This window comes from Protopterus annectens, chromosome 15.part0, assembly GCF_019279795.1.
Source record: "Protopterus annectens isolate FY-2018-M chromosome 15.part0, PAN1.0, whole genome shotgun sequence".
NCBI lineage: Eukaryota > Metazoa > Chordata > Ceratodontiformes > Protopteridae > Protopterus > Protopterus annectens.
Genome location: NC_056749.1, coordinates 621,374,107 through 621,401,650, shown reverse-complemented (window position 1 = coordinate 621,401,650; position 27,544 = coordinate 621,374,107). Strand labels below are relative to the sequence as shown.

Below are 27,544 nucleotides of genomic sequence, written 5' to 3'. Positions count from 1 at the left end.
AAAAAAATCTCAATTTTTTTGTTAAGGGACAAAAACTGGAAACAGGCCTGTAGTCTTTCACTTGTGAGGGTGAGTGGACAATTGGTAGTAGGAGGATGGTGACAGAACATTTAAAGGGAGACAGAGTACAAGTAGTGCTAAGGGACAGGTTAGAGATGTGTGTAGGAGGGTTTGCAATTTTTTTCATCTGCCTGCTTGAGGAAATTTAGGGTGGCATTTGCTGAATTGTTTACTTTAAAAAGCTAAGGGCTTTAGTTTCCGCAAGTAAAATGGCAGAAAAGTGGAAAGTGGCAGCAAAGTCAGCTAGTGGTTATAGTTATGTGGGTGTGTTGACAGTATGTGCTAGTAGTCGAGTTGTAGGGGGATGGAATGAGTTAGTATCTCTTTATAGCTGAAAGGAGGAATTTTAAAAAAGTTTCTGGGGAAATTAAGATCTTTTTTTGCCTGTTACTAGAGCAGGCTGAAAGAGCAGTCCTTTACAATAATCGTATTAAAATGTAATGATTCAGTTCATTGTGTCACACTGTTATTCTCATTTAATAACATTCTAGACATAGCATGCCATTTCACACAAAATGTGAAGAAACTTGATGGTTCATAGGTTATTAGTCTAAAAACCACTAGCGCTTTTATAAGCTGAGTTGTATACTCCAACCCAATTTGTTTCCTAGTACTTTGGACATGTATTAGGAGGAGGGTATGTTGGTAAAGTAGTAGCTAAGGAATTTGTGTGTGAGGGGGTGGTAATTGGAGAACATTTTACTTACTGACAGCCTCTGTCCATCAGATATATGGCAGCTAAACCAGGGGTGAATTTGCAGTTTCCCATCCAGAGGTCAAAGGTTTCATTTGAATAGGGTCAGGGATGAACTCTGCTTCATATGGATGGGGAGCCTATTCCATAACAAGGAGATGCTTGGAATCACACATTGTCCCTCCACCATGTTCTGTTTATGTCACAAGTGAAGTTCAAATCCTTGGATCTAATGTTTCTAGTGTTGTTTGTAGCGTTTTGTTTTTTGTAGAGCCATTAGGCTGGATCTGATGATGCTTTATAAGCCAGACATAGCCTGCCTCTCAGCAGCCTGTAGGATACTGAGTACAGAAAGAGGGCCTTTAGGTGATCCATGGAGGACAGGGTATTCATGCCCTGGATTCTCCTGGTGAGGAACCTTTATGAGCATTCCAGCTGTTGCAAGTGTCTGGTTGCCTTCACGTCAAAGAGGGCATTGTACTCACTGATGGGTCTGATAAGAGCAGAGAAAAGTGGTAATATAACTTAATTGGATCTGGATGCCATATTTTTACCTATAAGTCAGGTGGCATAGAAAGATTTTCTTACTATCTTAATACATGATGGCTAAAGGCCAGATTACTATCTACATATATTTCCAGGTCCCTAATTACTGGATCATCTCTGTCAGGTAATTTATCTCTAGAGTAATTAACTTGGATGGACAATTTCCCAAAGGGAATTATAATGCATTTCCTGGTATTCAGTTTTAAACTGTGGCTTTGGCACTAGCTATTTGTCTGTATTAGACTCCTTATAAAGATAGCTCCCAATTTAAAGTCATCAATGAATCTAGTGAGCCAAAAGCCTTTGGCATTAGTCTTGACTTCTGAGAAGTACATGCCAAACAGGAGTGGGCCCAGCTCGGAGTCCTGAAGTAGTTTTTTTGGTGGAGGTGGTCTCACCAATCCTGACTTCTTGGGTTCTATCTGGGTGCCAGCCAGCAGTCCAGCAGGTTATGTAGGGATATATGTGTAGTTAAGAGAGTTTAACAATACCTGAGTGGGGTATTGTATCAAATGCCTTGGTCAGGTTAAGGTATGCAGTATGCACTTTTACCCTTATCCATCAGCTTAGTGACCTTCTCAAAGAAATCAACCAGCTTAAGTAGGCACGACTTTCCCTTAGCAAAACCAAGCTATGATGGGTCCAGTTTCTGTAGGTTGCCAATGACCTTGTTGATCGTTTTTATGGTAATTCCTTACATGGCTTTACATATTAGACTTGGCAGACTGATGGGTCTGTAGTTCCTGGTATTGGCAGATGGCAGAAACTTAAAATACGGATGAACATTGTGGTCCAACATTCACTTGGTACATAACCTGTTTTGAGGCTGTACTTGATGAATGCCTCAAGTTGTCCTGATAGGTTGTGTTTTAGACTGTTCAGGAGGCAAGCAGAGGTATTGTCATGGCCCAGTTAGGTAGTGTATTTGGCCTTAGTCTGATTTTTGAGAATAGTTGGTGGGGCTATGCTAGAAGGGATTTCACAGTGGATGGAGGGGATAGACTGGTTACTCATCCTAAAAAGAAGGGACTGCCTTATGCACTCGTATTGCTGTGTCTCGTTCAAGTGCACAGAAAACACTGACACTGTGATAGGAAGTTAGATATTTCCTTTGGTAATACTCCGTCTAGGAACCCCCTTTCATTGGTAATACTCATTTTACTATAAAGACCCTTCCTCTGCATGGTACAGTATTTCCAATTTTACACAAAAGGTGTGTAATGTATTATTGTCCAGGCACCAGTCACTTTTATAAACTACATACATAAGCTCTACTATAAAACAATGCCTTATAAAGATCATCTTGTCTCCAGTTTGGGTGAGCATTGCCTAACAGTGGTTGGTGACATGACCTGCCTCTCTCCTATAACAACTCAGGAGCCATTCTCAGTGGTATTTAGCAATGGTGCCAAGTTTACACTTCACCCATAGGTTTAAGGTGATTAACATACACAGTTACATGGTAAATTAATGCTGCCCTGTTAATTAGTTTTAGAATGTGAAAGAGATTATTTCAACTTCACATTCCACATCAAGAATCAAGAAACAACAAAAGACAATACTTTTAAAGGAAACATAAAAACTGTCATGAGCCACATACACAACCATTTATGTGTGGTAAATGGAGTGCAGTAGGATGAGGCTGTGCATATGTGTGTGCGTGTGTGTATATAACATATATATATATATATATATATATATATATATATATATAGTTTGCTATTAAAAGGTGGAACGGAGAATCTTTGCAGATGGAAACTCGAAACATGGATGTTTGAATTTTCATGTTGCTGAACATATCTGTGTTAGAATGTTTATATCAGGGAATGCACAGTGTATTCGCTAATATAAACTCGAAGTACTGTACAGAGATTGTGGTACAGTGTGGTGTGTGTAATTCATCCCTTTCCTCACTGTAGTGTGATCTAGGAGTTGGAATATATAGTTAGCAGGGGGTGTGGGGGCATAGCCCTACACAGGGGGGTGCAAGGGGGCTTGCTCCCATGCAAAAACATGATGTTTGGTATAGGTGTTTCCTTTACCTGAGCTCCTATACAGACATCATGTAATCTGTTCAGCAATAATATCGAATCTGCTGAATTCATTCAGCTAATTCGACATTATGCCGTGTTATATATTTTGACTTTAATTTTTTTTAGTGTGTTGAACAGAAAATATTTTTCCATTCAACATTTTAATACTAAACACACACAGATATATATATCTATATATATATATATATATATATATATATATATATATATCTATATATATATATATATATATATATATATATATCTATATATCTATATATATATCTATATATCTATATATATATATATATATATATATATATATATATATATATATATATATATATATATATATATATATATATATATATGTATGTATGTATGTATATATACACACATACATATCAAACACGATATTCTGGGGTTGTGGTTAGCATGTGTGGATGTATCCAGGGATTCATGAATCCATGGTGGCTGTTACCTTGACAAATGATTTAATGATTCATTCAGCTACTGGTCTTAACATTGTCCTTTTTAAATATAATGTTATTGTGAGAACTGTATTGCATTGTATATCACATCATGCATTAACTTGCAAGTTAAAATTATCTTTATAAGTTGCATAGCAGAGTACTAAACTTAACCAGTGTATGTATACTCCTTTTGTATAAAATGTTGTTCTTTCATATTTTAACATTTATGCAATGTATATCATTTTGAAATAAAACAAGATTTCAAAGTTAAAATAAAAAATGCAAAGTAGTATATTCCTTGTTATGAGAGAAACTTTATTAAATAGAATGATTTCCTTTCTTAAACATAACAGTAGTTCTTCAGGTTTAACTTGTAAAGTGACAAACGCATTTTAATCCTTTCCACAGTTGTCAAAATACCCAAAAATCACCAGTCAAAAGCAATCAGTCATTAATATTATTATTCCACCTCCTCACATGGAATTTATTAAATAAAGAAAACAATTTTCTTCCTTTAAATTCATAAATAGAATTCCTAAGTTAAATATGTGTGATAAGAAAAATCCATAAGATTATTATCAAACTTGTATTAAAGCTGATAAAAAATCTTGTAAAAATTTAGGTGGCTGGAAATTAAAGAAATAAATGGTCATATATAAAACTATTTAAATAATTAGATGGGAAATGTATATTATGACACTGTGCAAGTTTATTCTGAAGACATTTTAATAAGTTCAGGAATGAAACTACTGTCTAACTTTTGTTTTACTGGTAATGAAGAATAAGTTACTGTCCAGTTTTATTTTTTAAAATCTGCACACAGTTCTGCTTAGGGTAACAGCTGTAGATTTAATTTTATTTAGCATTTTAAGTCTCATACATAGTCCATAGTTTGTTTCCATTACAAAAGAGAAAACATTATAAATATCATGCATCTGCATCAGATTTTCCAAAATAAAATGAGAGCGAGAAAAATGATACGTTCAGTGTATTATCCAACTATAGTACAATTAGACATTCTTTTCATTATGATTTTATTTATCAGCATACTTTTATATCTATATATGCTGTATAGATTCAATCAAATACTTACTCCCAGTATTGTTCTGTAGGGCTTTCATATGGTAAACGTAATATGCTTTGATTTGCACAGGTCAGATTGTTTTCTTGTAGCCATGTCATATTTACTATCAAAGGATTGCTGTAGTTCGTTGTCATATTACACATTTCTGCCAAAATATAAAAAGATTATTTTACTAAAAAAAAAAAGAGGAAAAAAAAACATTAAATCAAAACATTCCATCCTGGTTGCTTCCATGATTTGATATAAATATATCTTGTTGGTCTAATTTTCTCCTATACACTGTCTGTTTGCTGTATTCATAAATAGATTTCAAATGTTAAAGCAGGATGTACAACTTTATGCAGTGATGCATAGATTTCAACAAGGTTAGTGCATTACAAAAAAAAAAACTTCCATACTGTTATATGCACTGATGGGTATTGCATCAAAATCATTATAGGGTTATTACCTTTTATGGACTTGCTGATAAAATACAGTTATTTCATCCACACAAGGAAGAAAAATGATATGCATTTCGTATAGGCCATGTTTTAAAAGCATACACACAAACTGAATGAACCTGAATTTGTTCTTGCTGTGACTTTAGCTAACGGAAAATATTTGCATCACTCAAATAATTTGTAGCATATGACCATGCATGCTGACCTCAGATATGGAGTATATGGCTCTGTCATTCCACACACTTCCTTACTTCTTGGGCAAGCTACAGAAACAGACAACCAATTGCTTAATTGTTCTGCTTCATGTCAGAGTTGTGACATATCTTCAGTATGCTTTATTGAATTATACTAATGTTTTTAACATTACCACATATTAAGGAACACATTTGTTTGAAATCATGCATTTTCAGTTTGTGCCAGGGCAATATCAAATGTGTCTTTTTATAAAGATGGTACAGACCTTATAGTATGCTGTGATGGTATTTAACTGAGATTGTTAGTTGTCCGTTTATGTAATGGAGAGGATTTGTGCTTGCATGTTTGCATTTTTTCTTATCTTTTCTGAGTTATCTTTTTTATTATTGAACTCATGCCAATATGACATGGTGCCAAGCCAAAAGGGAAGAACAAACCACAACAACATGCTTAACTATTCATTAATAAATTGTCATTCTTGATTGCTGTGGTTTGTTCTTCCCCTTTGGCTTGGCTTTTTTGTAAAGAATTTGACTGAACAAATGTACAAAGCCAGAGTGAATACCCGTAACTGCTTTTCTTTCAGTTTGCTATGCTTTATTTTCTAGATAGCTATTGTTCCTCACTGTACCTCACCAGCTTCGAGTATGGCACTGGTCGCTGCCATGCATCCGCACAACACCCTCACAATCCCCTTCTTTATGCTCTCCCCCTATGTGTTGATGTATACTATAGGGCAACTCCATGACTTGCTCACAGCTGATGAAGTTCCCCTCTCAGGAATGCAGCTGTACAATTGTTCTACAATGCAGCCATTGTGTTGAAGCTTGGATATCTGATGGATAAAACTGAGTGGTGCTTGGGAAGCCTGAAACAGAAGTGAAGTCCAGTGGGTTGGGTTTCCTTTGATTTTTTTTCTTGGTTTATTGTTAGCTTGAACAGTCTGCAACATTTCCATTGAAGGCCACCAGTGATGAAGCAGCCTTTTGAAACCTCCTCTTCCAAGGACCGAGAGTAGCAAATGGCACTTTCTCCTTTCCACTTCAGCTGTGCCTCCAGCAATCGAATTCTATTTTCAAATACCAGTGGTACTTTTACCACGTGGAATAACTTGGCTAACAAAGAGAATTTAACTAATAAACAGATATGAACATAGCTCAAAGTCATTTCATTTTTAGTTTTATTTGTAAACATTTATAATGCTGATGATATCTCAGTTAGTTTCATGCCTTCATGTTTTAGCTTCAAGTGATGTCAACGCTAATCATTTTCACCAGCCAGAGGTATCTTGGCTATGATAAGTATCTTGCTCAGTGCTGCCTGACAGCCAGTGGCCATGAGTGGCTGCTCCATACATATAAGCCCCTCTGAACCCGCGCATCAGTTTCCAAAGTTACCTCATACTGCCCACTACTGTCTCTAAAGTGTTTTGTTTTATTTAGAATTCAAATCCTGATTTATTAGAAGAAATAAACATTCCTTCATTTGATACTTAAGGAATTTATTACATTGAATAACTGTTACATTACTATTACCTTAACTGTTTGTAACTGAGAATCATACTGGAAAATTTTGAGAGTTACCAACCTGAATTCTGTGTTAGTCAGTGATTGTTTAATGAACAGGAAAGATCCAAAATTTGTCTCCAATGATCACATTTTGAAAATGAAAGAATCTAGAATAATAAGTTGTCCCTTTTGTTGGAGAATATGCATTTTTTATTGTTCCCTTTTGTAATATTATCTGCTCTAATCAACCTTTGAAATGCTTGGGATGACCAAAGTAGACAGTTTTCATGCACATTATATCATATAGCCCTTTTTAGGACACCGTATAGATATGGTGATAAGGCTATTTTCTCTCCCATGTTACTGATTTTGTTTTTGTGTGGATATAGACAAGAACAAGTCATTTAGAGGGAATTTCATATCATTAAAGGGGAATATGAAAAGAACCTTGGATCCTTGAGGTGATCAAAATACCATACTAGGAGAAACAGATGACTTATTTTATTCAAAATGTACTTAGGATAGTCTTGTTAGTTACAAGATGTCTGCCTCCTGGATATGGTAAATCTCACTAAATCCTATTTCATTGGCATGGCAGTTTTTCAGACTTTGAAAATCAAAATTATTAAAAATAATGTCAGAGTTATAACTTTCTGATTTGTTTCTCAGAGGTTTTGTTTTGTAAGCAAAAAAAAAAAAAAAAAATTGGGAATGATGAACACTTTTATCCAGATACTTAGTCATGTAATCTAACAAGTAAGTACCTCAGACAGCAGTGAATTTTGAATTATTTATCTTTTTACTTAACATGTCCCTTTTAATATTTCAAACTTTACAAACTTTCAATAAGTAGTTTGTAAACTTTGCAGAATACATGTCGCACTGATCAAAGTGTTGAAAAAGGGACTGATACCAATCCATAAATTCTGTAGGTGCCCTGCACAGATGCAGGAAGGATAAAATGTGATATGAAAGGGGCAATAGTGCCATTAAACTTATACTAAAACTGCCTACACCATGACCCTTTTTTTATGCAAAAAGATATTGATGCTAAAGAAGTGCTGCACATTTTTCTCGGGTAGAGTTTATTACTTAATAAGCATTACAAGTGTTTATCATGTTACAAGTGCATCAGTAATGATCGGTTCTAACCTTGGGGTAAGAGTATATTCCAGGTTTGTAGGGCTGTAGTTTCGTACTAAGCTTATAGTCAAGAAAATAATTGAGAAGCTCATTCACATCAGCCAATACTGGCAGAAAACTAACAATGTCTACCAATAAAGAACATTTTATCCATATATCTGAGGTGAAAGTTTGCAATCATCCATCCAGTCATACAAACTAGTTTTAATGGTTGCCAGGGAATTACCCTGCTGATACGTAACAGTGGCCTCTTTCAGAAATGCCCTGCACTAGGTTATATACTTCATGCACCATCTGGTACTGTTGATTTGGAAATAAAAGTTTAGGACTGTAAATCAAGTCTTTCTTTTTCTACTGGTTCTGTTTAGGTGAAGCAATGCTGGGTCATTCATAGCACTGAATGCTCAGCAAAGATCATTCTTGAGTAACATGTATGACATGTAGAAGGATAGGGGTTTTTAAAATCTAAGGTTTCCAAGATCTGACTTTGTTTTGATGAGGAAATGCTGAAGATAAAATGGAACATAATCAATATGGTATGCAGTATTGGTGAAAGATTCATCAAAGGAAACTGTGCTGAATTTTTTGGCCCTGAGGAGAAACCTGTGATCAACACACTGAACATTTGTTCGAGCCTCTGCTGGATAATTTGAGTATCAGAATGGGACCTGACAAATGTCCTCTGTTTGCAGTCATCAGCAACTTTGGTTACCATTAGTCCCTTGAAATCAGCTTTCTTATTGGAGAAGTACATGCTAAAGAAGAGGGGGGGGGGGGTAACAGGCAATAATACAATTCAGTTTTCCAAACAGATTATAAATTAGGAGACAGACAGACCAAGGGAGTGAGAGGTTGAAGGAAAAATGCATCCATTGTGCTATGTGTGGGCTGTTGGTGTAGTTAAGGGACCTGTAGTTAATGGTACCAGGATGTAGGGTGTGAAGGATGCAGAGACTGGGATGGCATATGTGGTAGGGGGTGTGGCAGAAATGACAGTGGGCAGGCAGGAAGTCAGTGGAGTGTGTGTCTGTGTGTGTGTGTCTGTGTGAAAGTGAGAGGGAGATTGATCAAGCCATTATTTTACTTTTGTCGTTTGGAGAGTGTAAAATTAAAAAAAAACATTTAAATAAGAAAGAAAGAAAAGTGTGTGTATAGGTATGTTTAAGTTTCTGTCTGCATGTATGAGTGTATGCATGCTTGCGTGCATGAAAGTGGAGGTGTGTGCGTGAGAGAGTGAGAGCAATCGACCAGTGGCAACAACAGTTAAGAGGTATGCGTACCTCTCTACCTCTTAGCTAAAGAAATCTGGCTAAAGCCTAAAATAAAAGGGGACCATACCTCTTAACTATCTAGATTTTTACAGAATGCCCAGATTTTTTTCCTACTATTTATCTGATTGTACCTCATAACATTTATTGTTTTCTGGAAAATCATACAGGATTGAAGTCACTAAATGGTGACATACATTTGAGTTTTAGACTTCTTATCCTTTAGAAAATGCATGTCAACACAAATCCTGTTATACTAGCAATTTTCTGAGTTTGTAAGAACAGTTTTTAAAATCTGTCCCAAATTTTAGACCTTTGCTCCCAAGAACAATTTTTAAAATCTGTCCCGAATTTTAGACCTTTGCAATTTGTCTAGATTTCTTGAGCTTAGAGATTGACAGGTATGGGGGAACAAAGTCAAAAAAATAGGAACAGTTTTTAAACATTCATGATATAAGATTAGAAAGTTACTAGAATAAAAGTTGTTTTAGTATGCATTTACTTAAGGAAATACTGTCTTAAATTCAAATGAATATAATTATTTATTGACTTCATTTCCCAATACATGCCAACACACCACACATTTGATGAGTAAGGGACAACAAATGATTTAAAAATATCTGGACATTTTTTTAAAATCTTATATTTTGGATGTAAAATGTTGCATCTAACACCATTTATATATAACAAAAAAGACAAACTCTATGACATTTATTTAGAAACCCACGAGCAACTAGTTCCTTCAGTAGGACACTTGCTGTTTCAATGTTTTAATGTTTTATTAATAAATTTGTTCGTTGAACTAGTTCCTACAGCAGGACATTTGAGTTTTAGATTGGCTTGTTGAATTAAATAACTAATGTTTTGTTTTACTGAATCTCAACTGTTTGTACTGCAATGTGTATTAAATACGAAGCAGTTAAGAATGATGTTTATTTTGGTGTTAACGCTGTTAGCTGCACATAAAAATATATTCTATTTCTCTGAAGATTCTTTAGAGAATTTTGGTGCTTGCAGCTATACTACATGTCTTTTTTAATGTTTGAATAATTTAATTTAATTTAATTTAAAGTTGATTGTTTAAGTGGCTAATTGATTATGATATTAAGGGTATATAAGCAGCCAGCAAATGAAATGCTCGCTGTTCTTCTGAAGAAGTTGACGTGATTTTGGTGCAACGAAAAGTGTATGCTGATTAACACACTTTAAGTTTTATTCAAATAAAGGTCTTGTGGAACTGGAAGACCTCTCGTTCAGCTGGCTCTTTTTTCTACAGTTTACCATTTATATATACTACAGCAAGCTTGAAACATTAGGTAGATGAATTATTTTCCATCAAAAATATAAAAAAATAATGTAATAAAAAATAAATAAGTAAAAGCACTTTTACTGACAGACAATTCTCTCAGCACAGTAATGACCTCAGGATGTGTGTTACTGTGTAAATAATGCCCTTCCATAGGCATTATTTACACAGTAACACGCATGCTGTTGGGCATTATTGCTTGCCTAAAGAATGAGCAGCATGTACATCTCCCCCCTGAAAATGAACGTTTTCCAGCAAGGTGCTAATGTACAGCTAATGCCTGCTGAACAATGACACCGCTGCTGCACAGCAGCATTTTAAGCTGCAGTGGAGCTCCAACTGTAACGGAGTGAGTGACCAGCATTATTTTACACTTGCTAAGCAGCACTTTCGCTGTTTAGTGAGTGTAAAATTGAAAAAAAAAATAGAAACCTGTGTGTGTCTGTATGAGAGCATGAAAGTGAGAGTAAGATAAACTGAGACATTATTTTACACTCACTAAGCAGCTGCTTAGCAACTACCAAATTAAATCAAATGGATAAAAAAATACAAAAGTATGTGCATATGAGTGTGTTTATGTTGCTGTTTGCATATATGAGCATATGGGTGCTCGCATGCATGCATGAAAGTGGAGGTGTATGTGAGAGAGAGAGAGAGACTGAGTTCAGTTAAGGGTTACTAGTCTTTTTATAATTAGGAGGAGGATGCATACCTCAGTCTTAGCTCTGCTCAGCTTAGTGTGGGGCAAATGATCAAACATATGGACACATTTTAAATATTGCTCTTATAAAATTAGAAAGTTGTTATACTAACAGGAATTACATTAACACACATTTTCTAAGCATATGAAAGTCTTAAACTCAAATGTAACTCATTATGTAGTAGCTTCACCTTCTAATGATTTGCCATCAAATACCAATTTTATGATGTGCAGATCAAAAAAAAAATGAGACAAAAAATCTGGATATTCTGTGAAAATTCTGAACAACTGACAAGTATGGATGAATGAAACTTCTGATGACTGGCACTATTAACTGAGTGTAAACGTGTTTTTAAAGGTACTTCTGAATGCGTGTGTATGTGCATGCTGGTGGGACAGAGATAGTATCTAGACATTAAATACTTATCAAACATATTTTGGATGCAAAATACTTCCTGCAATGACAGTTACACATGCTACAGCAAGTTTGAAACATTAAGCAGAAGAACTATTTCACAAAAAAATATATATATATATATATATATATATATATATATATATATATATATATATATATAGATAGATACACGCGCGCGCACACACACACACATATATATATATATATATATATATATATATATATATATATATATATATTAATTAAAAAAGCAAACAAATACAAAACAGTTTAACAGCCCATTCTCCATGCACAAAAATGCCTCCAAGGTGTGTGTTACTGTGTAAATAACACCCTTCCAGTGGTTTAGCTGGCCTTCACCTGCGATGTCAGGGCTCAGAACACCCCTGGGTGTGCATTATTTGCATAACAACACACACCTGGACGAGAATTATGGCTTGCTTAAAGTACAGGACCAAACAAACCACTTGTCAAATTCTCAGAAATACCTTAATGGAGATCCTTCACAAACCAATGGTCAGCACAGAACAGCCCCAGGACTGTTATTTGGCAACAGTAGTAAACTTAAGCAAGTTAGGGCGAGCAGGCAAAATAAGGGGAATTACAGACCAGTAAACTAAACGATAGTGAGAAGGAAAGTCATGAAGGAAATCCTAAAGTAAATAATGCTTGATTTTCCAGTGGACAGTGATCACTAAGGCAATAGCAGCATGGTTTCAAAGCCAGAAGGAGATGTCTGTATCAAACCTTATTCAGATTTTTGACTGGGCAACAGGAAAATTTGACAATGTAAGTATGCTCTTCCTGGACATCAGTAAACCTTTGACTTGTTCTCTCACAGGTGATTGCAAGGAAGATGACAGGGGCTGGTGGTAGGCATACCTCTCAGTTGTACAGATTTTTGCTTCATATTTTTCATAATTGTGGTTTTCTGGCAAATTAGTGGCAAATCATTAAAGAGTGAAGTTAGAAAATAATAGACATTCGAGTTTGACTTCATACCCTTCAGAAAGTTCACGCTAATGCAAAACCTGTTATTGTATCAACTTTGAGTTTGTAAGAGCAATATTTAAAAATTGTCCTTATTTTTGGGCCTTTGTCCCACTTTTATTCATGGCTCTGTCCAGATTTCTTGCTCTAAGAGGTTGAGAGGTATAGTGGCAGGACTGACACTAAGGAAGTGAATTGTGGTATGTATGTGGTAAAAGGGACATTATCAGAAATAAAGGAAGTGACTAGTGGAGTATGACAGTTGATCCTGGAATATCACTCATGAATAAACCCACATTGTTTGTCTTTTTGGCTTTTCCCAGTTAGGGGTCACCACATTGGCAGTAGATTTTTTATGGTGCCAAGTTGCCAGCCCGACACCCAACCTTCAGTGAAGGCACGCCCATTCACGCATGTCTTTCAGAGGCCACTCAACCATGGGGAGGACATGCAGACTCCACACAGAAGGCACTCCAGCCATGAATTGAACAGGACAACTTCTTGCTGTGAGGCAACAATGCTACCGCTGTACCACCGCGGCTTCCCACTTCAGATGCATCTGATCTTTCCTCCACTTCAGATACATCTGATGGAGAAAAGACCAGGATCATCCTCTTTATGGATCCAGAGAGAGAAAAAGCAGTGGAAGATAGGAGACGCAAATTGTAGCTGGGGCAAACTGAAGGTGGAGGCTGCCCTGGGTGGAAATTTTTAGGGAGCATAATCAGTACTGTAGAACATGAGCCAGTCTGCTCCTGTAAGTCAGTGATGTGATTGCTTTTGGCATGGATTAAATATGGTATTGGTAGCCATTATAACATCCATGATTGAGACTGTGTTTGCCAAAATTATGTCCGTGTGTGTGTTTGTGTGTGTGTGCATATGTGTATATGTGTGTTTTTGTGTGTGAGAGATGGTGACAAGAGACAGACAGACAGACTGTGTGCATGTGTGTTAGGAATTGTAACTAAGAGCTAGTACAGCTCTTTGCTACAGATTCTTAAGGTGGGTCAGGCAGTGTTTTCTTTGCTCCTAACTCTGTTGGAGGGGTCACCAATTGCAGGATTGCCCAGTTCACCAACTGACCTAGCCATAACTCTGAGGAGAAGAAAGGATGTGGAAAGGTTGCCCAAGTGGACAGAAAGAAAGCAGTTGGCATTCATAGAGAAATGCAAAGACAGACCCTTGGGTGAAAAAAAAAAGTTTGAAGCATAAGCCAAGGGAAGGGGAATCAATAACACCAAAACAGACTTGGTGGTGGTATCACCTTGACTGCACCATCAAAATTAAAATCCGAGGGCTATGGCAAAAAAAAAAACAAAAAACAGAATGTCTCATTTTATCATAAGTGATACACTTTAGAAAAAAAATAATGCTGCAATACCACAGTGCTCTGGTCAAGCCAAACTCTTGAGTACCCCATTTATTTTGTTTTTATTTTGCATTTGTTTACTGTGTTTGTCTGACTGAGTTTGGTCAAAAAACACTCTTCACCGGAGGCCTGGGAGGAAAGCTTCAATATATTACAAACATTTTTAAGTAGATATTCAGTAATATACATAAACAAATATTAAATAATATACACTAACAATTACACATACATTTGCTGTTTAGATTTTATTTATAGTAAATTAAAGGCTGCTATTACAGTATAAAAGATAATTATGCAGTAGTAGATGTTGAAAATTGAGCATTTGATGAGATACATTAGTGGGTTTGTCAAGCAGATAATAGATCATGTGATTAGTGCTTAGAAATTCAAAAAAATGGAGGTGAGGGAATGAATTAGGTAGGGTAGAAAATATTGATATTGTAGTTAAGAGGTGCAGTATAAACAGGCTCATAGATAAATATATGGGATTGTTTGCTTTGTTCAAAACCTGAATGTCGACATCTGTTTAGTCAATACACTTTGGTCGACAAAGCAGATGACTGAGTAGGAGACTGACAGGCTCTGGGGTTAGGAACATGCCTCTTATTTAGCAGGGGGTGTTGGGGTGCAGGGGGTACTTGCCCACTGCAAAAAAATGTTTTTTGTCTTTTTTTTCGTTTCAACTTTTTGCTTGCATGTAGAGAGGATTTTCCTTGTGGATGTGTAGTGCACTGTTGACATTTGCATTGTTGACCTTTGGTAGTCGATGTCATTGACTTTGAAATTCAGCTGTTTCGATCATAGGAAGTACACCCAATTATAATTTGTGCGTGTGTGTGTGTATATATATATATATATATATATATATATATATATATATATGTATATATATATATATATATATATATATATATATATATATATATATATATATATATATATATATATATGTAACGTGTGTGTATGGCTATCATAAGCTTTGATATTATATTAGCAGTACAGAATTGGAGTTGACCAGTGTCACAAGGCTATGTATATAGCTGGAAGATGTAAGTAAAATTATTCAGGTACAGGTGAATACTGGTTGTGGGGTGTAGGATTCTGAATAAAGAGAAATTTCTTTTGAAGTTTGTGATATAATTTGTGATAAGGCAAGCTGAATACAACAGTTGCATTTTATCCTACATGAAGGACTGCAGGCTAAATTGGAAGAGGGACATAAGGGTGCTGAAAAAATCTAGAGAAAAGCAATCAGAAAGGTGTGTTGGATGGAAGGGAAAGTGTATGAACAGAGGAGATATTTTCTTTCTACATGTCCGAAGTGACAGAAGGAACATAATATTGGTGTACATGATCATGTCAGTAAGGGCAGGGAAATAGGTCTTAGGAGTGAAACTACTTTGTCACAAAGAGGATTTTGGACCAATCAAATGGATTATCAAGGACAGATGGTGGACAGGGAATCCATGGCAGTACTTAAAAGGGTGAGAGATGGAGAAGGGGTGAGAGGAAAGAAAAGGGTGGAAGGAAGATATAATGTTAAATGTTATTAAAGAGTAAAGTAAAATATCCAATTCTCTCCTGTCACTTGTAATATAGCTGCAAAAGTTGATCATCTGTGAGAAGAAATGTAATTGTAAAAGTGGGTCTGGTCAGTAAGTTGAACCTGAAGGTGGAATGACCCAAAGGACTGGACTAAGACCCAAATCTGCATTTATTTTCATGGTAAGTTTCTTGCATGACTGTATTTTATGTTTAGCTTGAATGTCTTTTCTAAAAATTTATATGTTTTTTACTTAGTTTGACTTAAAGTACTGCGGTGGTGGTGGTGCTGCGGTAGTGTTGTCGCCTCACAGTTAGAAGTTGCCCGTTCGATTCTCAGTTAGAGCGTATTCTGTGTGGCGACATGCGTGAACGGGCGTTCCTTCATTGAAGGTTGTGCGTTAGGCCCGGCAAGCCAGCACGTAAAACTCTACTGCCAATCATTAGCGGACCGGAGTTCCGCTGTGGTGACCCCTAACCAGGAAAAGCCGAAAGACACAAATAAACAAACTTAGTTTGACTTAAAGTGATCAATACAGACAAAACATAGAAAGTACTTGCCTTTAATAGCTATTTTCATTTCCAGTACAATGTGCCAGTCAGTCTGTGAAGAATTCATAGCCATAAAATAGTTATTTACTGCTTACAGTAATTGAACCTTACACGTTCTATGGATGATTAACTGAATTATATTAAGGCCTAGGAGGCACTGATTCTTAACGCACTATATACACTGTCTATTTCTGAATTCATTTTAAATGGTGGAAGCAGCTAGTAAAAAACAACTCACTTTAATGCTTGGAAACCTAGTGTCTTTGTGTGTAGTTTTGTGTATTAGAATATTTTGGATGATTGCAAATTCTATAGACTTAATATTAGTGTATTGTCTGTTTGGGTTATCACCTGATAGCTTTTGTTACTATGAGCAACCCACATCATAGTAGCAGAAGAATCCATGGCTTCAAATGCAGTGTGAAATGTGAATTCATTCTGGCAATCCCCTCCTGTAAAACAATCTTATATCAAATGTTTCTTGCATGATAAGTAAAAAGGTGAAGTTAAAAGATGAATACAGTTTTACAGAAGATCAGATTACTGGTTCAGTAATAGTGCTGAGGTCATGTAAAGGCACAATGACCTGTACTTTATTGTGAGAAGAAACAGATCTAGTAAACTTTAAAGAGTGTACAATGTAAAAGCTTTGCCATTTACTATTCATTACTGAAACTCCTGTGGGATGATAGGATTTGTATAAGAGAAGATATCAACACTGACTTTTCCAGATTTATATGTTTCCTGCACTGAATGGCGATTAATCCAAAATGTTGTTGAATAACAAAGTGCAATAAGCTGTATACCCTGGTCAAAGGGGTATCACACCAGTGTATAGCCCTGTGCAACAAGCTTCTGGTCAGAAGGGTACAAGACCAGAGTATAGCCCTATATCGTCTTTTGATGCAGTTTTGTAGTTTAATTGTATAATCAGTTATACTGCAATACCATGAAGCTTGACCATCATTTTTCATGAAGCCTCTCCAAACCAGCAGAGATCAGCAGAACACATGTATTATCTGCACAGACTTTGACTGTCACACAAGACAAAATTCATAAACTGGCTTGGTACCAAATGCATGACCAAGGTGAGGTAACATGGACAGTTTCAGACTCGTATCCTAGGCCAAAGATGGAATGATAAGATGCAGATGATATTCTTAATGTTGTCATATCATCAAACAGAGACACACTCAGAAAGGGCATAGCTCATGCAAGAGGTCTGCTGTAATTAATGTAATGGCTGATGGCTTTGATCAAACTCAGTCCTGAAGATACTAGATCAACAAGGACACAGTTGTATATCAGCAGAAAACCTATCAGCTTAAGTTAGATTAACTATGGCTGAAATGTTTCATGCAACACTGTATTAGTTAGGGCAGAGAAGGGTGCCAGATGTAACTGCAACTATCAAAACTATGAGTGGATTATAATAAAGATGGGGAGATGAATACTAAGTATGACATTATAGTACCTCAGAATATAGTGAGCTGAGTGTTAGAATAATATATAGCAAGTCAGGGGTTGCAGTTCCTCAGTGTCCCCCTTATGCTAAGGTATAGTGATCTCAGTGTTAGTATAATATATGCTAAGTTGGGGACTGCAAAACCTCAGTGTGTCCACCCTGCTCTGAGGTATAGTGATCTTAGTATTATATAATATGTACTAAGTCAGTGGTTGCAGTACATCCAAGTGTCCTCCTTACTCTGCGGTACAGTGATCTCAGTGTTAGTATAATGTATACTAAGTCAGGATTTATAGTACATTAGAGTATTCCCCTTTACTGAGGTACAGTGATTATAGAGGTAATATGTACAGTATACTCAGAGGTTGTCTAAGTGCATAGGCTAGACAAAAATACTTTGAAATTGTAACATGCTTAATGATGAACAGTTTAAATGTTGAAAATGAAGTTTATCATACTTGTAGGGTGTTTAATATTGAATTTTTGTTGCTGTAGTAGGGATCCAGTAGGAAACAAATTCTATCAGATGGTAACTGGAGAGCTGCTCTACAAAAACCTAGCAGGAATAACTTATCGAAAGCTGTTAAACTTTAACCTTAGCCCTCTCAATGTGGGAATGCTTCTTCCAGTGGTATACATTGCTAAAGATAAGACCTCCAGAGCAAGATTAACTGACTTTCTTCATAGGCAAAGCTGCTTCCACAGCAAAAGTTCCTGACATTTCTTAAAAAGATCATATTTTGTACTTTTTTTAATCCATGTTTTACTTCACTGAATTTCATTTCAGAAAAGTTGTACTGCATTTTTTTCAGAATTGGAAAGGGGCATAGTTCCTGAATCTCTTGTACTTGTTTTACCGTTCCAGAGATCCTGGTTAGGTTTTAGACTTGTGATAGGGAACTGCTAGGCAGTAACACCCTTCTAAGAATCAAATTATGTATAGGAAGAGGTGAGCATGTTTAAGTCAACATCAGCTGATATTTTAAGGTATTAGCCAGGTAGATTGTCAGGGACAGTTGTACCAGGCGTTTTTGGGTAATTTTTTTATGGTGAATATGGGAAATGGAAGGAAGGAGAAATGTTAAAGTCAGTTGATTTAGTAGGAACTGTGATGCCCAAGCATGAGCCCAGTAATCAGTCCTCAATCCTCACCACTGGCAACAGTGAAGGACATACACACTGGGAGGATGACAAGTACACACACAATAAAGTGCAATTTCCCTTAAGAGCACACAGAGACCAACATCAGTCTGTGGCTGGTTTCTGCCTCTTTTTCAAGACCCCCAATAAGGCTCCCCACTGGTACAGTTATAGGGTTGAGATCTCAGCTGAATGACCTAGCCAAGACCTCCAGCACCCTCTGTCCAACCACTGCTTTGTGTCCCTGCACCCAAGTCGCTGACACACACACACACTCTGAGGTTTGATTTACACACACACACACACACACACACACACACACACACACACACACACACACACACACACACACACACACACACACACACACACTCTGAGGTTTGATTTACACACACACGCACACACACGGGAAAGGCTGGCACAGGTTTACTAGCTATTCCCCCTTCTGCCCTGTACTTCAAATACTTAGCACCAGGGCCTCCCTATCATGGTAAGGTTTCATCATGTTAACATGGTATAATTTGTGCCCCTGCCTCCTGCCTAGCTGTTCTACCATGTAGTTAACATCACTGACCTTCCTTACCACTTTGAAGGGTCCCTCCCAAACTGACTGCAGCTTGTTGTGTCTGACAGTAATGAGAACCATTACCTGCTGGCCTACAAAATTCTCTCTAGCTCAAGCATTCCTGTCATACCAGAACTTTTTCTGCTGTTGGGCGTCTGCCAGTTTCTCCTGAGCCAACCCTATGAGCTCCTTGAGCCTTGTCCTGAGATTTAGGACATATGCCACAACAGACTCCTTGTGGGATTCACATTCACCCTCCCATTCATCTCGAATGAAATCTGAGTCCCTTCACCCTATGGCCTTACAGCAACTCGCAGCGTGAAAAACCTGTGTATTCCTGGGACACCTCTCTGTAAGCAAATAATTGATGGGGCAAATATTTGTCCCACTTTCTCTTAAACTGGTCTGCAAATGCCTGTAGCATGGTCTTCAGTGTAGAGTTTAAGCTCTCAACAAGGCCATTAGTTTGGTGATGGTAGGGGGTGGTTTTTAGGTGCTTCACCCCACAGTGTTTCCACAGACAAGCCAGCAGGTCTGACATGAAATTGGCATCTCTGTCAGTCAGTATTTCTTTTGGGAAACCTACCCTGCTGAAAATCTCTAACAAAGCATTTACCACCTTTTCTGCCACAATGGAGGACAATGCCACTGCCTCAGGGTATCCGGTAGCATAATCTACTACCATTAGGATATACTTCTTCCCTGTGGAACTTGGGGTACTCAGAGGCCCCACAATATCCATAGCTACCCTGTGAAATGGTTTCTCAAGCACAGGCAAAGGCATCAAAGGAGCTTTCACCTTGTCCTCTGCCTTGCCTACTTTTTGGCACTGCCCACAGGTCCAGCAGTACCGTGTTACATCTCTAGAAATCCCACGCCAATAAACGTTCTGCATAATATGTCTCTTTGTATGCTTTATGCCCATATGAGCTGCAAAGGGAATGTCATGGGCTATGGCTAGAAATGTCAAATGGTAGGTTCTGGGCACTACCAACTGCTGTATTCTCTCACCCTTTAGCCCTCCCTCCGGGGTCCACTCTCTATACAGTAACCCTTTGTCCCAGTAAATAGATTCCCCTTTTCCTTGACAATCAGGTGCCTTTCAGGCTACCTCCCTCAGGCCTTGTAATATAGGGTCTGAGAGCTGAGCCTGTCTCAGCTCTCCCTTGGTAACCCTTCCCAGCTCCCCTTCCACAGGAACTCTGCTGTCATCTCACAGGTTGCCTTACTGTCAGCCTGGGTATTACTACTCACTTCTGCCCTTGCAGTCACTCTGTCCAAGGGAACAGCAGTACCCAGAAGCAGCTGAGGGTCACCTTCAGTCTCACTGCTGCAGCGTAGTTCCCTCCCTGAAGTAACCACCACACCTGTCCTGGTTTCAAGTCTGTAGTCTGCCTGGGTCCCCCCAGGCTACCAGACCCACATGTTTATCTCCAAGCCTGACTGCGTGTCACTGCATGCCACATGGTACTGCATTATCAAAATCATTCCCTATCAGGACTTCTGCAGGGATATCCTCAAAAACACCTACTTGCTGGCTTTCTTTTCCACCCTCCCAGTCAAGGTGAACCCTAGTCAAAATTATTTAGAATGAGGTTCCTCCTAAAGCTCTGACTAGAGTAGACTGCTGAAGCGAGTAGTGCTCCTCTTTAACCATTGCAGATTTCACAATGGTTAAGTCAGAGGATGCCTCTTTCTTAGCAGTGGCCTGTTTCCCATTTACTAAGATAGGGTATAACCTCTTGTGGTAGTTTGGTACCCTTGTCTCCAGGCAACTTACTGTTGGCATTCTGTCATTCCCACTTACTGGCTCTCCCGTCTTTTATTCCGCACCTTACCTCCATGGACAAATATATACTACATGGCCCCACTGGTTGCATATAAAACTTGGTCCTGAATGTGTACCTGGACTAGTGGCATCCCCTGCTACTGGTGGACTCTGTTGGGGCAGTTTAAGCTGCCCAATATAGATTCCCTTAGACCTATGAGCAGCATTGACTATGCCTTTCTTGTGCAGTGAGGCCCCGCTTGCTAGTTATAGGTCTCCCTTCTTCCCCAATTCATCTGCAGTATTGCATTGCCTATCTACTAACCAGATTCTCATGTCCTCAGGCAGAGTGCTAAGGGCTTGTTCCCTCACCAAAAGGCCTGCCAGCCATTTGGAAGTGGTGATCTGACACCCATTCACCCATCTATGAAAATAAGTGCTTAACTCAGCAATATATTCACACACACTTTCATCTGCCTTGCATCTGTGCTCAAGAAACTTTTTTCTATAAGCTTCAGGTGTTAACTTAAAACACTCTAACAGACAATTTTTAACAGTATTATAGTTTAAGCAATCAGTACTAGGTAATTTAGAAATAGCAGTTACAGCTTTACCATGGAGTAAGGGGGTCAGGAACTGTACCCAGAGCCCTTGGTCAACATTATACGGTTGACATACCCTTTCAAACACATGAATAAACCTACCAAAATTATCACCCTCTGTAAATTGTTGAAGAAATTTACTGACTTTTGTGGCTTCTGGGGTTCAGTTACTCCCTTCCCCATTACCTACATGACCCTGGTGAAGAGTAAGCATCTCCTTCTCATGTAGCCTCTGCCTCTCATTCTCCTCAGCTTCCAGACATCAGTTTCTCATTTTCCTCAGCCTACAGACATCTCCGTTTCTCAATTTCCTCAGCCTTCAGATGGCTCAGCATCTCTGCTGCTTCTATTTCCAAATGTTTAGTCTCCAGTTCAAATCTCTTTAACTCCTTTTTCTTCTTTTTCATTCGACTTTTCCCGGTTAGGGGTCACCACAGCAGATCACCTGTCTGCTCCTGATTGCCAGTGGAGTTTTACAGTGTTGAGTTGCCAGCCTGGCACCCAACCTTCCACAGAAGGCACACACATGCATGCATTCACACTTAGGGCCAATTTAGAGTGTCCAATCCACCTACAGCATGTCTTTGGGATGTGGGAGGAAACTGGAGCACCCGGAGGAAACCCACATGACCACAGGAAGGACATACAGACTCCACACAGAAGGCACCCCAGCCGAAGATCAAACCGGAGAACCTCTTGCTGTGAGGTGGCAATGCTAACCGCTGTACCACTGCAGCCGCCCATCAAATCTCTTTAACTCTAGATGGATATTTAAGTTCTCTGTGGAAAGGTTCAACTGTCTGTTTTAAGAGAGTTGTACATCTCTAAGGCCAGTCTGATTGTCCTCCTAGTTGTTGGTCTTTGATGCATCTGCAACCAATGCTCCAACCATCTCTGCTTTAGTCAGGTTGGCATGCACCAGTCCTTTGTCTTGGCACATCTCAGCCAACTGGCTCCTTGTCAGCTTGCCATACTCCTCTGCTGACATCCTTGCCTGCTATCCCTGAGTAACTAAGCTAACAAGAAAAATAAAACTATTGTGATGTGAAGCTCTGAATGTTCACTGTATGGCTGATTGAGTACAAACACCTTCTTCAGTGATCACTGTTTACAGGCTACAGGAATTCAATATCCTCACCACTGAATCCTAATATGTGGATATCCCACCACTGCCAACCAATTAATATGTGACGCTCCACCATTGGCCCATTAATCAAGGAGCCTCAATCCTCACCACTGACAACAGTCTGGGATGTACCCACTGGGAGGATGACAAGTACACACACAGTAAAGTGCAATTTCTCTAAAGAGTACACAGAGACCACAGTCAGTCTGGGATTGGTTTCTCCCTCTTTCTCCAGATCCCCAATAAGACTCTCCACTGGCACAGCTACAGAGTTGAGATCTCAGCTGAGTGGCCAAGCCAAGACCTCCAGCACCCCCTCTATCCAACCAGTGCTTTGTGTCCCTGCCCAAGTGGCTAGCACACACACTCTTTGAGGTTTGATTTATATACACACACATCTGGGAAAGGATGGCACAGGTTTACTAGCTACACCCACTTTTGCCCAGACTATAAGGTAGTTTGGACTGCCACTAGCCACTCCTTAGCTACTTTAAGGCCCTTAACAAAAGGTGTCCAATCTTACTGTGTAATGCTACTGTTAATACAAATATTAGTTTGATCAAGAGCAAGGCTATTAGGAGTGGCCTGCACAGTGTCACCAAATAGATATGCAAGTACTCTAAGAGCTTAAATATCTCTAGACAGACCAGCCACAATTGAAAGGTTTAAACATATTTAATAATAAATAATAAAAGCACAAGAAAATATTCAGTAAACAATCCATCTTATATGATGTACAGTTCTAATACATTTGTAACACAAACATATGAATCATGTTAATATTCACAAATGACATATAATTATTTACATAATTCCAGATAGCTGGTCTGGCAGTATCTCCCTCTGTCATACTTCTATATAAATCATATTAATATTCACAAATGACATACAATTATTTACAAAATTCCAGACCGCTAGGCTGACAATATTTCCTTTTGTGACAGGAACATCAAGAGCTTGATTAGTCAGCCGTTAGGTTAGTGACTGTACTGTCTGTGTTAAATGAGCTTTGCTACAGTACCCTTTTGTTTCTCTGTGTTCGGTGTTGGCATGTTTAATTCAACAATAATACCTTTCAGGTTGAAACTGTGCATTTAGCTGAAATCATACTGTTGAGGTTGTTTGTGGTGGTACATTGAAAGCCATTTCTAACAACAGCAAATCTATTAGAATGCCATTACATTTTTGTGAAATGTGTGTGTGTGTGTGTGTGTGTGTGTGTGTCTGTCTGTGTGCACATGCCTTTGTGATTGTGAGTGGGAGGTGGCAAAGGAATGACATATTTGTGAGGCAGAGTGTTTTACAACCATTGTCCTAGTGGGTTTATTATGTAAGACAGCATTTTAAATATACATTTGCCCTGTGAAAATGACTAAAAGCTACATTTTGAGTATAAGGCATCTCATACCTGCCAACTGTACAGATTTTTGCAGAATATCCATATTTTGCCTCATACTTTTCATCTATTCCGCATAAAATTTGTGATTTTCTGGCAAATCAGTGAAAATTGATGACAGCCATTTGAATTTCCGACTTCATATCCTTCAGAAAATGCATGCTAATGCAAAACCTGTTATTCTAGCAACTTTATAGGTTTATAAGAGCAATATTTAAAATCTGTCTGTAATTTTTTAGCCTTTGTACAGAATTTTGCACTAAGAGGTTGAGAGGTATGCATCTGCATAATGGGTGTATTTTATCGCAAAGAAAAATAAATGTGTTCTGCATAATAAAGTGGATGAAAATAAATGAAAAAATATGTAGATGTTATTTAGTTCCAATAAATATACCATGTGCAATAATTAGATGGACACAAGTTTCCTTCTCAAATTCTAATATGCAGAAGTTGAATGACTGGGTCATGGCCATTATTATCTTGGTCTATCTATATCGCCTGGCTCTAACATGAGTTTTACTTTTGTTCACTTTCATTTTCCACACTTTTTCTTCCTTTCTTTTTTCTTTCATGCCTCAGTTCTTCATTCTTTCCTTTTCCTATACCTCATAACTGTGCTCTTTTCATTTAATACTGAAAATACACATGCTTGCTGTATGTCTGTCTTATTTTCCTGTGTCCCCACTTCCAAATTCGTATATCTTTAAGTGATTAACTGTGAATTTTATTGTGACTTAAGTATTCCCTCTGACATTTTTGGTTAATGATTCAGCATGTTTTAATGACTTTCATTTAGTACTTACCAAGTGGAGTTTTGCTGCAGGTTTTATCTGACCATTCTGAACAATCGGCCCAAGGTAGGCGAGACTGGAAGGATGCAAACATGTAGTACAAGCTGTAACCGATTATGCAGTTATAGTACATAGACACAAATGCTGATACCAGGACCATAGTTATACCCACACCTGTAGGACACAAAAACTTCATTAGAAAAATAAGTGATACAAAAAATGGAAATCTGGTACTTCTGTACCAAAATCAGAGGTGTCGGAAGATAGTGAAATTTGCGGGGTGGCAGATATCAAGAGGAAACCATTACCTTTTTAAATATTTGCTATGAGAAAAGAAACATATACATGTTAAGTGTTGCATACAGTGCCAAACAAAGTAATAGTAAGACAAATTCCACATAAATTTCTTATCAAAATTATAAACAAGCTACTGTCTTTCTTCACTCCATTCCAAGTGTGATTAAGAAGCATACTTTTCACTTCAATGAATGGCCTTTGAATATACTGTTCATAAATTTAGACTTTCAGCTAGGAACCTGGATGATTACAGAAAAGAGGAAGGGAGCTATTAACAACCCGCATTAGTGAAATGTATCAGTTTCTGTGTAATATTTGAACTTTGCAGTGCTCAAACTATGTTGTGGTTTATAACAATTGCAACTGATATATACCATGGCTTTAGTTTGTTTCTGGCTATAATCCAGACAGCTCACTGTACACTTTATACTGTAAATTTAGATATAGCAAAGATAGCCTGGCCATTTCCAAGTTCACAATAAAAAATATGCAGTGAGCTGTCAGGACTATAGTCAGAAACAGAGTGAAACCAGAGTGTTTCCACTTTGTCTGGCCTGTCCTAGCATGCTTGGAACAGTAAATGCTAGTTTCTGAGTTTGAAAAAAGTGTGCAAGCACACACACACACACACACACACACACACACACACACACACACACACACACACACACACACACACACACACACACACACACACACACACACACTCTGTCAAAACGCATGCACAGTTAAAGACTTCACTATCTAAATTGGCGTTACGGGTTTTCAGTCTTGCTAGTATTTCAGCTGTAGAAAATAATATTGAAATATAATGCAAACTTGTATGTGAACATCTTGGCCTATAGAAACAAGATAAGCTTTGGATAATTAATAAATTCAGCTGCAGACATAATGCCATTATCACAGTTCCACTTGAAAATGCATCTACAGAAACAATGTCATTATCACAGTTCCAATTGGTATAATTTATAAATAAGTAGCAATAATAATACTAGTACTGTGACCCCAGCAATATCATGGCAGCATTCATGGTTCAAAGATGCCCACCAGGGGCAGCAATATCCAAGACCTGGTCATTACCAACATGGGCGACCGGTGTTCCACAACAAAAGTAAATTCCTTGTAGGTCAGATCCGACCACAAGCTAATCAGCCTAGACATCCACATCCCACCCCCACCTCCATTAGGGAAACCACCGTAAAAAATTTCTCCAAAGCCAACTTCACGCTTCTTAAGACAGAAGTGGCAAACTTCACGACACCCATGCAGACGGACAATAGAGGTATGACTGCTGAATACTGCACAAATCCACTTTATAAGCACTTACACGGGTGCATGGATCATGCTATCCCATACAGAACCAAGATGCTATCCTCCAAAAAAAGTAAGCCAATCTGGTGGTCCCCTGCCATAAACAAACTATACAACAGAAGAAAGAAATTGTTGCAAAAGAGTAAAATCCCATGACTGGAAGAATTCCCCTAGTCAGCCTCAGTAAGAAGCTGAGATCCCTCATAAAATCCTCCAAAGCTAGTTATGAAAACAAAATCGCCACTGATTCTAAAGACAGCCACAAAGCATTCTATAGCTATTTCAAGAATCTCAATGGCAACACTCAGATTTGCTCTGAGTTTTACAGCACAATGGCACTAAATATGCAGAACCAACTGATATTGCCAACATCCTGGCAGATAGGTTCAGTGCTAACTTTATCCCCCCTCCAACCCCCTAAAGGGCCCATCTCTATACCAGAAGAATGGAAAGTTCCTGTAATCATGGCTGCACAGGTAAAAACCACACTTTCCAAAACCAAGAACACAGTATCCATGGGAACTGACAACATCCCAGGCTGCGTTCTACATGAACTACAGAATGAACTGGCACCCCACCTAAGCACCATGTTCAATCATAGCCTCACCTCAGGCTTTGTGCCCACTGAATGGTGCACAGTGATGGTTATCCCACTTCACAAAGGGGGAGCCACCATGGACTCCGGAAACTACTGCCCCATTATCTTAATGGGCTTGGTCTGCAAGGCCATGGAACGTATCATCATGGAACTTATAAACA

The 27,544-nt window shown here is 38.1% G+C and overlaps 1 protein-coding gene across 1 annotated transcript in view; it reads right to left on the bottom strand.

Annotated features, from left to right (window-relative positions):
- The window catches only part of SLC6A14 (solute carrier family 6 member 14), a 357,534-nt gene that overhangs the window by 219,584 nt on the left and 110,406 nt on the right, over positions 1-27,544 (bottom strand). The window contains exons 4-5 of the mRNA XM_044057456.1: positions 25,190-25,351; positions 4,900-5,035 (exon numbers count right to left, since the gene is read on the bottom strand). Of these exons, the coding sequence (XP_043913391.1) occupies positions 4,900-5,035; positions 25,190-25,351 (298 nt within the window). The remainder of the gene's footprint in view (positions 1-4,899; positions 5,036-25,189; positions 25,352-27,544) is intronic.